This window comes from Polyodon spathula, chromosome 10 (assembly GCF_017654505.1).
Source record: "Polyodon spathula isolate WHYD16114869_AA chromosome 10, ASM1765450v1, whole genome shotgun sequence".
Lineage (NCBI taxonomy): Eukaryota > Metazoa > Chordata > Actinopteri > Acipenseriformes > Polyodontidae > Polyodon > Polyodon spathula.
Window position 1 is genome coordinate 12643636 of NC_054543.1, and position 15012 is coordinate 12658647.

General features: G+C 35.2%; 2 protein-coding genes across 2 annotated transcripts; one reads left to right on the forward strand and one right to left on the reverse strand.

Annotated features, from left to right (window-relative positions):
* Positions 1-1986: 1986 nt before the first annotated feature.
* On the reverse strand, positions 1987-11351 carry hif1an (hypoxia inducible factor 1 subunit alpha inhibitor). The gene is made up of 8 exons (XM_041260487.1): positions 10956-11351; positions 7633-7883; positions 6650-6798; positions 6168-6313; positions 5569-5675; positions 4328-4391; positions 3060-3170; positions 1987-2899 (listed from the first exon to the last, which is right to left on the reverse strand). The coding sequence occupies exons 1-8, from the start codon at positions 11118-11120 to the stop codon at positions 2843-2845; spliced, it is 1050 nt and encodes a 349-aa protein (XP_041116421.1). The 5' UTR covers positions 11121-11351; the 3' UTR covers positions 1987-2842.
* A 611-nt stretch (positions 11352-11962) lies between these two features.
* Positions 11963-14303, forward strand: ndufb8 (NADH:ubiquinone oxidoreductase subunit B8). The gene is made up of 5 exons (XM_041260489.1): positions 11963-12078; positions 12451-12577; positions 12890-12989; positions 13299-13454; positions 14119-14303. The coding sequence occupies exons 1-5, from the start codon at positions 11991-11993 to the stop codon at positions 14209-14211; spliced, it is 564 nt and encodes a 187-aa protein (XP_041116423.1). The 5' UTR covers positions 11963-11990; the 3' UTR covers positions 14212-14303.
* Positions 14304-15012: the final 709 nt, after the last annotated feature.

Genomic DNA, 15012 nt, shown 5'->3' on the forward strand with positions numbered 1-15012 from the left:
CAAATGTCACTCTTGAAATCAGGACTTAAAGGATGTGTTGCAGTAAGAATACCTCCGTTAAGAAAGGGGAACAAGACTAAAAAGGCAGTTTGCTTTATTTTTTCTAAAACAAAAAAATAAATAAAAGCTAGGAAGAAACAACTTAGATGTTAATACGATAAGTAGTGATATCTAAAAATGTGTATCACACTACAACCACTAATTTCCAAACTACCTATCTCCTATTAAACAGGTTTAAAATGGCAAAACCAGTAAAATTGTGTGCAGTATCAAAACATTATACAGGAAAAAATTTGTCAACATAACCAATAATAAATTAGAATGGGGCAGGTTTCCTAACCATTAACTTGACAATCACAGACACCTAACATCAGAGAAAAGACCATATTGCATTTTTGGTATTTTAAATAATAATAATAATAATAATAATAATAATAATAATAGTCTTACTGTATTGCTTTATTAAGATGAGACATGGGATTTCCTGACATTGGACAACCTTAAAAAGCAAGACTGTGATAACATGCGTTTAAATTAATACAGTATCTGTAATATGTCAGTCGTTGTTTAAGGGATGGAGTGGTATTAAATTAATTTTTGGTTAGATGCTTATTTTTTTAGATGCTTATTATTTGTATTTGAACCTGGAGGGGTCCCTTACATTATCCTGTTTTCTTGCTTGGAAGTTTAATCATCTCCCTTTCGGCTTGGAAACACTTAAAAGGGAGTATATTACGATGACTGTAATTGGATAATTTACTTTGGTAGCCATGGAAACATTCAAATAGAAGCAGTTTTTGGGCACTGCAAGGATGACAAGAGACTAATATGTAAATACAGCATACAAATGCGAATAGAGTGTTAACAGTTGAATAGGCCTGTGACACTTGAGTTTGTAAGCAAATCCTGCAAGTTTTACATTTTATTATTCATTCTGATTAGTTTTAAAATTGAAATTACAACATGAAAACTCGCCAGGCTTGAATTGTATCAAATATGAGTGTTAAAACTAAACTGTAACTTTAATACTCACATTCACATCATATTTTAAGTGGGCCTATATAGTGACTAAGAAACAACACAACAGTTTTCATTAAAAAAACAAACTATCATCTCTCGTCAGGTCGAGCCAATGCACAACACAATGCATTAGCAGTATGCATTATGACAGTGTATCAAAGTTACAAAAAAATAAATAAAAATCAAAGGTTTATTAATCAGCAATTGTATACATCTTAAATATGAAAAAAAAAGTTAGCAGTCTGTTCCTTCAATCTTCGAACACGCAAATGCTGCTTTGTTAATTTCTCAAATACTGTATTTGACACAGTTACACATGAAAATAAAATATGTACAATTCCCATATCTTGGTTTAACTCAAACATATTGTAATATTTCTTCAAACCTTCCTCGGCCAGCCCCAGTAGTTTACCTAACACCAGATTTATTATAAAGTCACTATTTTTAAATCATATAACCTTATATCCAACTGGCAAGTGCTTGAAATGTGGGTTTGAGTTATGGCTGGTGTGTTCACCACTTATAAATCTACGATCATCATAGTATACAGTGGTTGGAAAACACAGAGATCATGCTGTAGAGAAGAATGGAACAAACAGCTGTTCAAACCAACTGAAGTTTTGCATGCATTACAGCCTTAAGCTGGAAATGTTGCCAATAACTGAACTGATAGTATCTAACAAAATGCACCGTAATTTGTATTAAACCATAGTTATCCTGTATTTGGTTTGGAAACTTTTTTCTCATTAAAAGAGGATACTGTTTCTAAGTTAGTCCTACACAGGTCCACTTTCAAAAAAAAAAGTTGTCTATGTTGTCAGAAATACAGTTTTATCATTTTTAAATGTTGTGCAGGATGGTCTCATGTACACAAGTGATTATTTAAGTGCTTGTTTAAGCTTTGGTGCTAGTAGGGTGTTGAGAAGTACACGTAAGTGCGGGTAACAATGCTAAGCAAAGGAAGTCCAGACACAAAGTTGCAATACAAAATGAAGCTGTCTCAGCAAATATACGCACTACAAGATTTTAAAAGTGTCTTAATAATTAAACCAGATTCATATAACAGATGAAAAATCTCTACAAGAATTTACTTTCAGCATGTTGTCTGAAAAACTGATAAAAACTAACAGGATTTGGTATGGTATCTAAATCACATTAACCTTCCCACCACAGTTCTCCTCCCCACAACATGGCCCTGGATTTATTTTTGCTCTTTGAGGCAATTGGTGCAACATCTGCCAAGTGTTTAACTTGGCTTGAAGTGCTTGTATACCTAGCTAATGAATAAAACCCAGCCTGAAAATAGGTTTCTGCCACACCAGCTCCAATAACCAAGGGTAGAAACAGCCTTTCTTTCCTTCGATCTATGTTGTTTGGCTAATTATGCATATGGATCACGTAACCTATATTAAAATGTATCCCTCATCAAAAACAAAAGCATTACTTTACATATTGTTTTCGCACAACAAGCTGAGCTTCTGCACAAAGCAACCGCTTTGAGACAATCCCATAGGCCACCAGTCCAATTCCAAGTTCAGCAACATTGGTTACCAGGCAACTACAAATTTCAACACTGAAGTATATCAATGTTCACCTAAGAAATCTCCCTGATGACAGCTATTTTGTTTTTGTGTAGACACAGATACAGGTTGGATCCACAGTAACATTACTGGCAGATGGACAAAGCAAAGTGGAAGGTGCTTTCCTACAGTAGGTGTTTCAGTGCTGCCGTGCAGAACTAGCTTACAGTTTGCGCACACGTGTGCTGCTGGCTGCTTTCCCTCCAGCAGCTACACATTGTCAAAGTGTCTTCCAGTAAGCACTAACTGAAGGCCTGGTCATACCGCCCTTTTACCATCATGTTTAGTAAAGGACCCACCTGTAGAAAAGGAAGAAACGCCACCATGAGTAGAGCAAGACAGTTTATGAATGTTTTGTGATGAAATGGTTTTGTAAAAAGATTTGTTTTTAAAAACTTTCAAGGATAAGTAAGACAATAGTCATAAAAATAAGCATCCTGAAACATTTGACATAAATACCTCTTGTGGCTCCCCAAGAGCTTCTCCCAGCATCTTCTCTATATTCCTCATGATAGCCACCTTTTGATGAGCTTTCAGAGGGTACTCTATCCTCTTTGGGGTGGGTGCTCCCTGGGGGTGGGGTTAGAGAAACTGATTACAACAAGGAACGCATATGAACTTGGAGGTCCATCAAGCTGCCAGAATAGTGCCAATAAACCGCACAGTTAATTCAGTATTTAACAGTTAAATTTACTGTAGCGTTTCTGGGAGAACAGATTTCATGGTAGATGCGGGTGTCAATTATTAACATCATCATAATTTAAATGACCATATAAGGACCATCTTTTATATATATAATGATATATAATATATATATATTTATATATATATATATATATATATATATATATATATATATATATATGCACAAAGCAGACAGCAAAATGTACAGGCATACATACATATGTACAAACGTACAATGCACAAAGTGTAAACCTAAGCCACTTAATCTGAATATTAGGAGTATTTTAAGCCTACAGGGTTTGCATGTGTTCTTTATTTGAAACTCAACAGGGTGCCACTACTGACAGCAACTAAAACAAATGATCTGTACAATATTTCCTCCCAATAATCATAACTGTGGAATCAGGTGTTTATTATCACCCGCAGGGGATGACATTATGGTATGTGTATATATCTGGAAAACTGCTTATCTTGAGAAAACAAGAAGTCACTTTAATCTGCTTTACCATGATACCCACACCTCATCAGCTTACCTAATGACATGTGGGTCTTAAATACTACTTATCTAATTTTCATTAAACTATTAATACTTATTAATTCCAGACTATTCTGTATATAGAGTATTTAAAAGACTGAGTTCACTGCATAACGAATTGGAAATGTACTAATCCCCTCTGAATGAGTGACTACCACAGTGTAAACTACAGATCCAGAAACTCTGAGTTAGTTTTGGAAGGAGCACCTGCAAGTTGTCTGCTATAGCCAGCAATCTGATTCCATATTTCCTGAACATTCTAGGATAATGGTCCTAGTTTACTCTAGTTTCTAGGTTGAGAGAATGGTGCATGGGCAGTTTTTTTTTTTTTTTTCCCTCTCAAAGGTGGTGCCATTGAGTCACTGACACCAAATGCTCAGGTAGTTAAGAGATGATTTTTTTTAACTTTGCGGGTACTAACTGCATGTTAGTCAGAAAATACTTAGACCCCCACCTCCCACCTCCCAATTATGGCCAGGTTTTCATAGAAAAGACTGAAAGATCCTACCTTGTACCAAAAGTTAACTGTGATAGTAATTCCTCCATTCAGTAAGGATTCAATGTGATGCCACCTGAAACAGCAAAAACAGTACATAAGTGATATAACTGCAAAGCAAAAAGCAATAACACATTCTTAGTCACGTCATTCACAACAAACTGAAAATCACCTTAAAAACAGAACTTGAAGACATTTGCATTTTGTTTGTAAGATTTCTGATTCCCTTTCTATTGTTCCTTATTCACAAAACCTTTTTTTTTTTTTTATGTACAAGGCATAAACTTCAGCTGCATCCAGGATAAAGGGGTTTAATTATGATAATAAAAAGCACTTGGGAGTGTAACAGGTATTTTAAAGCAGTAAGGGTTCTGATCCATTACAGTAAAAGCAGCTTCAGCTGGAAGAGCTCCTTATCTCTTTGCAGCAGCAACATGCTGCAAATTACTGCCTTTCACACAGAGCCTGTAACTTGCTGAAGAGTGTTAATTATCAGCCTCTGCTGTCCTCCATACTGAGCTAAATTTGCTCCTTTCCATCATGCTGGTATTATCTGTAAGTTACCCACTGATGCTTGATAACTTTGTAAATGACACGCTCTGGAGATCTGACATCTAAGCCAGTATCATCTAGAGTGCAAGACTGATCACCTAGTACTGCCTTATACACTCTGGTTCTTTGTATTTTTGGGAATATTTAGTTTCAACTGATACCTACAGTACCAGATGCTACCACCAGAAGGCCATACAGTATGTTACCGTTTCAAAGCATTTAAAATAACTAACGGACGCAATGTTAAAATGACCATTGCCAGACCAGTTTTAGTTTCACTCAGATTAAACTCTTTTTTCCAAAAAAAATCTACAATTACAATATTTGACCACCAGGTGGAGCAAAGATTAAGGTAAAACAAAACGTCAAACAATATTTAAAGCTTAAAAACACATTACAGGAAGTTCATTTAGCAATAACTTATCGAGTACATGGTGGAGTTATTAGGGAGCCCTTTGGCTGTAATTCACGTCCACTCACAAGTTAATACAGTTAAAAGATTGAATTATACTAATTTCAAGAAGGCAGACAGGGAAGATTTCTTAAATTAAAGAAAAGAAAATCAGCTGTTCAATGCAATGCAGCACAGCAGGCAGTCTTAAGATTTCAGTTTTTTGATTAAAACATCTTTTGGTAATTTTGCTGCAGATGTGGGGATGACACCAGACGACTTGTAAATAATATTAATAAATGCCCCTTACCAGTACATTGGGATGTAAAGCACATCTCCTGGACCCACCACTGTTTCATAGCCCATGACATGTTTGAAATTAGGAAACTTTTGATAGTCAGGATTTTCAAAATCAACCTAAAAATGACAGTGATTAGTAAAAAGGCCAGTTAATCAAAACATATATGAAAATATATATTGTCCTTAGGCCTTGTCATACTCTATAGACATTATATTCTCCTTTGGCAATATGTTCTTTAGCTTTCATATATGCCTTCTGGACTTTCTTTCAGGGCTTAAGTCTGGCTGGCTATCCAAAAAAAAATGACAGAGTGGCCTTAACAGCAGCTCTATGCATCTTGTCCATTGTTAAAAGTTTCTGTGTTAAAAGTGTCGACCCACTGGTGACCACATAGTTGTGGTTTTCTGCATGTGTTACAATTCCAGGAACACACTGGAACTACTCTGATATGTCGAGATGCGATCCCTCTGTTTTACCATGATTTAGATCACATTGCCAAATACATTCTCATACATTACAGACTAGAGCATTTTTTCATTTTAATTACATTCCATGTTTTATGACCAGTCAGTGTGGAAACCAACTACCAAACTGAGATCCCCCCTCACCTGACTTTGTCGATCACATGGATGATGCACTGGGAATGGATATAGACATTCAAACTGATCTGGTGGAAAGAGTACACATCGTTTGTAACCTTTTATTTGAGCAAAAAAGTTCTGTTGTTCATCGTAGTGTGCTGGGGTCACATTCCCTGCGAGAAAAATGGGATCAATCAATTCAAATCACATTATCGAAAACACAATTTACAAAAAGTTAAGAATTTATATTTTAACATAACCACCCAAAATAAAAACAAATAATTATAAATATTAATAAAACAGCTAAATGTAGTGCTCCTTAAAAATAACATTTAAAAAAAAAAAGTAATTTATTTAGTGAGTTTGTTTCTGAATTGTGCGGAAAAACCTGTTGTTGAAATGCTCTAATCCCAACTACATTTTACTGTGAATAACAAATTGTCCAGATAAACTGGAGAGTTTCTTGGCGAACCAGCAAGCATAGCACCATAATGGAATCAATCCAGTACCTTCCATTCCAATGAGAAGCAGGTTGGATGTCAGCTGTCCCCAGTTCCGTTTGGCTTGCTGTTTGTTAATCCAGTTCCAGTTAAATCCCAGAAAATCCACCACAATTTTCCTGCCTACAGTGTCGTTCAGTGTTTGCTGCAAATATAACCTGAAATTGTTTAAAAGTCAGTTATTCATATTCTTTTTAAAACATTGCATCAACAATTAAAAAAAAAAAATCCAGACCTTTACAAATTGTGTAAAGTCTGAATTGGACTGAAACTTTTTTGGCTGATCTTTGACTGTCTTAATTAATTCTTAAAGAAACTAATGAATGAGGTAGGCCAACGATGAGGTAGGCCTACAACATGTTGTACATCAGCATTATAAAGTAAATCTTGAAGTAAAAAACAAAACAAAACAAATTAAATAAAATATCTCTTAAAAAATCTATTCAAGGCTAAACAATGCATTTTAGCAAGTCTATTGTAAACGTACACGTACACACACACACAAACACACCTGCAGCCTGGAGTGGGACAGATATTAGAGGATGCCTAAAGTGCCTTGTGGAATTGTGGACCTACAACTGGGTCAAACTGGCAGTGGATTTCAATCTCAAATGCTGCACTCTGGTAAAGGTCTTGACTGAGGAAGGTCTTATAAGCCTTGAACACCATCATGGACAACAGACTCAGCCTAGAGTTAATATGCAAATAGAGTGGTCCTAATAAAGGGTGTCAGTGAGTGAATGTACCTATGCATACATTGCTGGAAGTAAACAGGCAATATCTTCCAAAATTGTAGGCATATTATTGCCATATCATGAAATGCACATGTATTTGCAAGTACTGAAAGTCAGTAATCATAGACTATGGTTCTTAAAATATAGCAATATTCTTTTTTTCTAAGACACTTGTACACTTCATTTCACTTCCACGTTTTATCAAATTTAACATCTGCTGTTCTACTGCAAGTCAGTACCAAATCTTCAGATTTGTACCTTTCCTCTCCACCAGTTTCTTCAGTCTGGTGCATCTTGTCCACAAATTCACTGAATTTCATTTCCACTCGCCTTGACATTGGTGTAAAGTTTTCAACGTTTGCCATTTTTTTTTCATCATAGTACAAGAACTTGTGAGTTTGGGCAATGTACACTGAAAAGTCTCCATCTCCTATGCTTTCCTGCAAGAAGTCTATGTCCCATTTGAGTGCTGGATAGACGAGGTTGGTGTCTGTTAACACAACCGGTTCCTAGAATAAAAAAAAAGAATGCTAAGCCCATTTGTTTGCGCATAACTTTATCCCCTTAAATCCACAGCAAATGAAGAATGATGCGCTATTTGTATCTGTTAAAGAAGGCTAACAAAACAGGCTACACTGCTTTCAAAATTAACTTTTAAGCTAAAATTACCCTTTTTTATATATGTAATCACCCTTTACTTTCCCAAGTGCATTATTTGTATTCTAATAGAATACAAAAATAATGATGATGAACTCCAAGTGCAGTAGAATGCTTGGAAACGTACGTATGTTATGTCTTCCAGCTAAACCCATATTATTTGCAAAAACACTACTGCAGTACCTGCTATGGCAATATTACAAGTTAACAAGCAGTACTAATCTGATCGTGGTATTACAAAACACAGTGGAATTTGATATCAGGTAGTTCAAGAGCAGATAAGTATTTATAGATATATCAGTGCAAGGGGAAGTGAAATATAAAGTACAGATCGGGTTAAGTGCAGGATTGAATACAGTAAAACAGGGAGCAGATACGTGCAAATTAAAGTGCATTAAACTATGTCCCATTACCTAAACGCAATATGGAAATTCAAATACATTTAATGGAATAACTCTAGTTATATTTCATTTTTAATATAAAATCTCGAAAAACTTTACCAAACAACTATTTTGTTGTCTATGTTAACCAGCAAAAGGAAATAGTAAAAATAGTAAAGACGTATTGTAGGAATGTCTTCTTCTTCTTCTTCTTCTTCTTCTTCTTCTTCTTCTTCTTCTTCTTCTTCACAATAATAAGTCAAGTTTCTATTAAAGCAGTTTGAAAAATTTGTATTATTAATCATTTCATAAGAATGTTAAAGTTCATGCCAAAAATATCAGCTCTTAAATTTTACATCACTCCATAGAGTTAACTAATTTTGCTTCATAAAGTCAAATGAAGCCTGATGAATAATGTTATGTTGGCATATTGAATTACATACCGCTTTGTAGTTTTCAATATACCTTACAAGAAACTTACAAAAACTGAAAAATGTGACATTTCGAAATCAAACATGAAATACCGTACTACTATTATGGCTTACAGTTGACTTTTGCGATACCATTTTGTAGTTTCTTTGATTACATTATGTTCATATAGTTTTTTTTGTTTGTTTGTTTGTTTGTTTGTTTGTTTTTTAATGAATATCTCAATCCTACAATGTTAGGTGGTTGATGCAAAACTGTTGGCCATAGCTGTACAGCACCGAAGACACCAAACAGTTGTGTGGGTGAAGGGTGTGTTGTCTCCAGTAATTATTTCTTGCAATTGATTTCATTCCACCTTATTTCAGTTGATTGCACAGTATTTCATAGTTCTTTTTTAATAAGTCATCAACTGCAGCCAAGTTAAAATGTTGGTAAGTAGCCTACTTGACACAGCAATTGAAAGCAGCAAAGAAATGAATCAACCAACAAGAACTGGATCAGGTGAAAACATAATTGCATGATTTTAATGCTGTTGTATCCTACTATCCCCCTTGCTTATTAAATATATTGAGCAAGAAGTCTCTGGTGTCTAAAAATTTTAAATTGTCTAGCATTTACAGTCCATATTACAGTAGTTCAGCTTTCAAAAGTTGAATCATCAAATAAAATACTGCAGCAATTAAAACATGTAAGATTTTACAAATTATCATATGCTATCCATTATCACACTATCAATAGTAACCTTGTCCTTTTTCAAAAAGTTATATATATATCATTATATATATATATATATATATATATATATATATATATATATATATTATAGGAGCTATAAGGACTCGATTATAAAACATGTTGCAGTTGACATCCTAAACTGTCCTGCTGCTTCTGGTGTATTTGAGTGCACAAAAGGTTAAACTATGAAAAGACTGAAGCAAACTTACATGAAATAAACAGAACTGAACAGCAGCTCTAGCATTGCACTCCAGTACCCTACCACTAGAATGTATTAAATGAATCTGAACTGCAGCCATTCTAAATATCACCACTGCTTACCAGTAATAAAGATAAGACCCTCGTGTGCCAAGCAAGGTTATGAATATCTGAATTCCTGTCTGGATGATGTATACAAAGATAAAGATTTCTGCTACCTGTGTTTTTCACCTGTCTGGTACTACATTCAACTGCTCCCATATATCACACGTCGCCTCATTTAACTCACACAAATCTAACACCTTGAGTGAACATCAAAAAAACAACATGATTAATTGTATTTATCCAAAATTACAACTCCAATAAAATACATGACAGGAAGCAGCTGGAAATGAAGAGCAGTCAGCTCTGTCAAAGTGGCTCATTTGGCCCACAAGGCTCAAATACATTTGTCAATTCCAAGAGGCTTCACTTGTGATGAGAAGTACATTCTTCATCTGTCAAGCCACAGTGACTTGATAGGATTTATAATAAAAAAAGGAAGCATATCATTGAACTGTAGTCTAATCATTTTAAGGATTTCCTTTGAGTATAATAAGACCTGCCTATAACGTGGTTAAAAAATAACTATAACCATAACAAAAACTGAAATGGATCCACCAGATATGTAAATATGTCTTATTTCTCTTCCCTCACTAAGGAATTATAAGACAAAGTGTTCCTTTGGATAGAGAGACATTCAGTTTAAAGGCATTGCCCGAACCTCTATCAGGAAGTTGAAGGGAACTACAGAATTCCCCTTGTCTAAATTCATGTCTGAATATCAATAAGAGGTCTTTAAAAATGTATTCAAAATAGTGAACAACTATCAACCCCCGTTAAATATTACTGTGGATTAGGAATAACGAAATCTTCACTTTTCAATCAGTTAAATGTACCCCAACAGCACGCTATGCATCAAAATGCAGTAGGCTGCTCATGTGTGGTACAGTATAGCGAGACTCTGTAAACAAGCCTAAACAGTTTCTATTTTATTAATTTAAATAACGGACACTGAAAAATGGTACATGCTTTCATTAATGGCAAATATGTTTTCTAGACATGCAGTCATAACACAGTCATTGCGTTAAACAGAAGAGTAGCACAAACCATACTTCCAAAACAGTACATATGCTAAAATACCTCATTGTCTATAAGCATCTCAACCCTGGGGTCGGTATGGGAGAGCCTGGGTATTGGCCGGGTCTGGAAAGGGTACTTGCGGAGCTGAGACTCGCTCCAACCCGGACACTGGACCTCTGAAAATGCGGTGCACTCCTCGGTACACGATGGTTCTCCTTCAGCCATCGCAATTGCTGCTGCAACACCATGCACACGGTATGATTCTTTTAAACTGAACCCGTTCTATAATCTGGCAAGTAGGTGTGTGTGTGTTTTTTTGTTTTTTTGTTTTTTTGTTTTGTTTGTTTGTTTTTTTTACACTGATGTTACGTTACAGTTATGTGAAACATACCAATAGCTGTTTCTGTCTGACAGTGCAGAACACGTTACAACCGCTGCAGCCTCAAAATGACAACCGAAAACTGTAAACACGCAAAACCTAACTGATGAGAGAGCACCTACAAGTTTAAAGAAAACGCACAGTAGCGTTGTCGGGCAACACAAGTTAACAGTATAGTGACACCAAGAGTTGCGACGGAATAATTGCATGTAAAAAATTCACATTGTAAAGGTGTATAGACTCCGATTACGTAGTTTGTAAATAAACCCCTTTTATTTCTAATTTTGTATTGATGGTACACGCTTAGCTTTGTTTAATTATTGTGAATGCCCTTGGGTTAAAAAATAGCTTTAGTGTATTTATGAATGTTTGACTGTATTGTTACGGTGTCAGAATACCACTTAATATACTATAGTGTTTTTAACAAAATATATATATATATATATATATATATATATATATATATATATATATATATATATATATATATATATATATATATATTATTAATAATTATTATTGTATAATTGCTAAATTATTTAACAATTGCTAAGGACAGCAACACCATGGCATACACATTATATTATCCTGCGCTTCCCTCAGTCTAAATACAATCATGTCACAGAAAAAATGTGTTTGAATCATCTGCTCTTCGCCAGCGGCGCACGCATATTGCGTATTTTGTACGCGGCTTTAGCTGTGAGAGAAGAGTCAATATGGCTGCGCTTGGTGGCCGGTGGGTCAGGGCTCTTTCCAAGGGGAAAGGGACGGGCGTTACAGCCTTTATGTCGGGGACTAGGGCAGGTCAGTTTTTTTTTTAATTGCAGTCACATCATTTATGTTAAATGTTGGTATGTTTTTTCTGTGCAAACGTATAGAAACCCAATAGGTCACATAGAACTACTTACTCAGTATCTGCCAAGCAGTAACCTTGGGACGCTTAAGAACAACAGCAACCTAATTCATTTTAACAGTATATATTTTACCAAACTAAATCTTCTGAAAAATAACTATTAAGAAAAAAAATAAGCATTCAATTTTTAGAAGTACCAGACAGAGACAGACATTATGTAAACGGTCTCAAAATGTGTGGTTTATTAGTTGTGTTAATCTGGCCGTCCAATTTCAGGTACAAGAAAATAAACACCATCTGTATTCTGTCATTTTAACTTTTAGCCTCTGGAATTTCTAAGGACATGCTACCAGGACCGTATCCAAAGACACCTGAAGAAAGAGCAGCCGCTGCCAAGAAGTACAATATGAGGGTGGAGGACTACGAACCATACCCTGATGACGGAAGGGGGTATGCTCTTTTGAGAACCATTTAAAACATGTTGTAAAGATGAAGCTGTGGGATGAGAGTAATAGAACACTAACTATTCATGTGAAGGAGTACTACTTTAGCTGCTGCCTCTATTGTCATTACTATACCTAGTACAGGTTTAAGGTATATCTTGGAAAGCCTTTACCCACTTACACCAGACACCAGACACCATGACCCACTAGCTGGAGGAGCTGCCACATGCTGTATTGGCATTGCCTGATATTTGTTGGAAAGCAGTATTTGTGATTATATCATGAACCACAGTAAATAGTTAATCATATTATTCTACAGTTATGGTGACTACCCAATGCTCCCAGATAAGTCACAACATGAGAGAGACCCCTGGTATTCCTGGGACCACCCAGACCTGAGGAAGAACTGGGGAGAGCCGGTATGAAATAGCATCTTTTATTTCACTGCATGGCATCTTAAGCAGTTCAACCCTTGTGTTAGCCATTAAATATCCCTGTTTGTATTACTGGACTCCTAATGAATGTGTCTTTTTTTTTTTTTTTTTTACATTTACAATGACTTGAAGATTTATGGTTTTAGTTTAGACTCGTGTGGTAACTTGGAAAAAAAAGAATATTTACTGAGGGAAACAAAATTATAATGTTTGATATTCTTTAGTAAACTAGTTTGATTATAGAAACAACTGGTCACTTAATGTGCTTGGGGTTAATGTTGGCTTTCCTCCTAGATGCATTGGGATTTCGACATGTTCATCAGGAACCGAGTGGATACATCTCCCAGCCCGGTCCCTTGGAATACAATGTGCAAACACTTGTTTGGGTTTGTTGGCGTTATGCTCTTAATGTTCTGGCTTGGGGAAACATTCCCAGCCTACCAGCCTGTGGTAAGTTTGAAAGGAAATTTATTTTCTTAAGGACACAGTTTATGCTCATTTTCCAACTGTTTCCTTGAGAATCAGAATGTATTCCTTTTTTTTAATAAAAATATTTAGATCACTGTTTCTTAAAATGAAGATTTATTATTGTATACATTTACTGTTCCTTTTAATCCTGAGGGAAAATATTAGTGTACAAAATTAAAACCTCAAAAACTAATATTGAGAGAGTTGTGCTAAGATGATGCTTTCTTTGTAGTTAAGACAGTAGGGTTGGTACAGAATGGCACGTTTAAAGTATGAACATTAAATGTTATCCTAACTATATTCTTCTGTTTACATTTACTTGGCATCTGTTATTGGACATAAGAAATACATCAGTAAAAAATACCAGTAAAGAGCAAATGTGGTATTTCTTACTAGAAATACCACTCGTGGGGAATAGTGTTTCAGGGGGGCAGGTTAATGGTGTAACAGACGTATAATACTTGAAGGATACACATTTTTCTGAGAGCTTATTTAGACCACAGGGTGCCTTAAACTTTTGACCGAAACAAAAAATGATTTACAGTGAATCACTGGTATATTAAGATAACTGGTGTTTCAGACATATACCAATTTAAATTGCAAATGTATGAACATGCTAAGAATTAAAAATGTTTTTCTTTGACAGGCTCCCAAACAGTATCCCTATAATAATCTGCATCTCGAAAGAGGAGGTGACCCCAACAAACAGCCTGAAGAAGAGAAACATTATGAAATCTAACAGTTGTATTTAACTGAGCAATTGTGATGCTTAGTTTTGTTGTGTTGTCTATATTCAGAAGTCCCAGAATTCTAATAAAAATGTTACTTGGACAACGAGCTACTGTAATTCTTTATAGATTCTTGGTTTCTCTGCTGTCTGTCATTGCCACCAGCAAATCATTTGCAGATTTCCAAATCACCTAAGCATATTGCGTACAATTGTTTATTTTTGATATTTTCAAAAAGGGCCAAGTTACAAAATAAATGTTACACAAGACACCATAAAGAATAACATGCCTCACCCTTACCCTCCTTATTAATGTTTCCAATAGCTGTTTATGTTTCTAAATAAACCAAAGAGCCAAATTAGCAACAGTAGCTTCTGGTTCACCTTTGCTGTTCTTTTTTCCAAGCTGGAATCAGTACTGTGACATCCTAAAACTGTAACTGATTTAAAATGCTTTTTTGTTCATATAAATGAATGTTACACATCCCTTCTGTTTATCTCATGAATTCATATTTTCATATTGTTCACAATAAGGGTTATTTGAGTGTTTCCTAGATTCAAGTGCGCCAGTATGTGATGGATGTGAAGAAACAATACATGTTTTGATGATTAATTATCTGGTCAAATGACCATAACTATCTTGCTGTTTAATTGGGGATTGTTGTTTGGCATCACATGCAATAATTTATAACAGCCAATATCAGTTAGTTTTATTGGGTAATACTTGTATTGGATATAGACACTTGAACTGCAAATTGTCTGAGTCATACTATGAGATAGGTGGATCATTTGGAAAATGTATTCAATTGGTTA

Coding starts and splice junctions, on each gene's coding strand:
- hif1an (XM_041260487.1), bottom strand. CDS start 11,120: ATGGCTGAAGGAGAACCATCGTGTACCGAGGAGTGCACCGCATTTTCA. Junction 6,314..6,649: donor GCTTCTCATTGGAATGGAAG/GTACTGGATTGA, acceptor TTTTTCTCGCAG/GGAATGTGACCCCAGCACAC. Junction 3,171..4,327: donor CAGTTAACTTTTGGTACAAG/GTAGGATCTTTC, acceptor CCCCACCCCCAG/GGAGCACCCACCCCAAAGAG.
- ndufb8 (XM_041260489.1), top strand. CDS start 11,991: ATGGCTGCGCTTGGTGGCCGGTGGGTCAGGGCTCTTTCCAAGGGGAAA. Junction 12,079..12,450: donor TATGTCGGGGACTAGGGCAG/GTCAGTTTTTTT, acceptor TTTAACTTTTAG/CCTCTGGAATTTCTAAGGAC. Junction 13,455..14,118: donor TCCCAGCCTACCAGCCTGTG/GTAAGTTTGAAA, acceptor TTTCTTTGACAG/GCTCCCAAACAGTATCCCTA.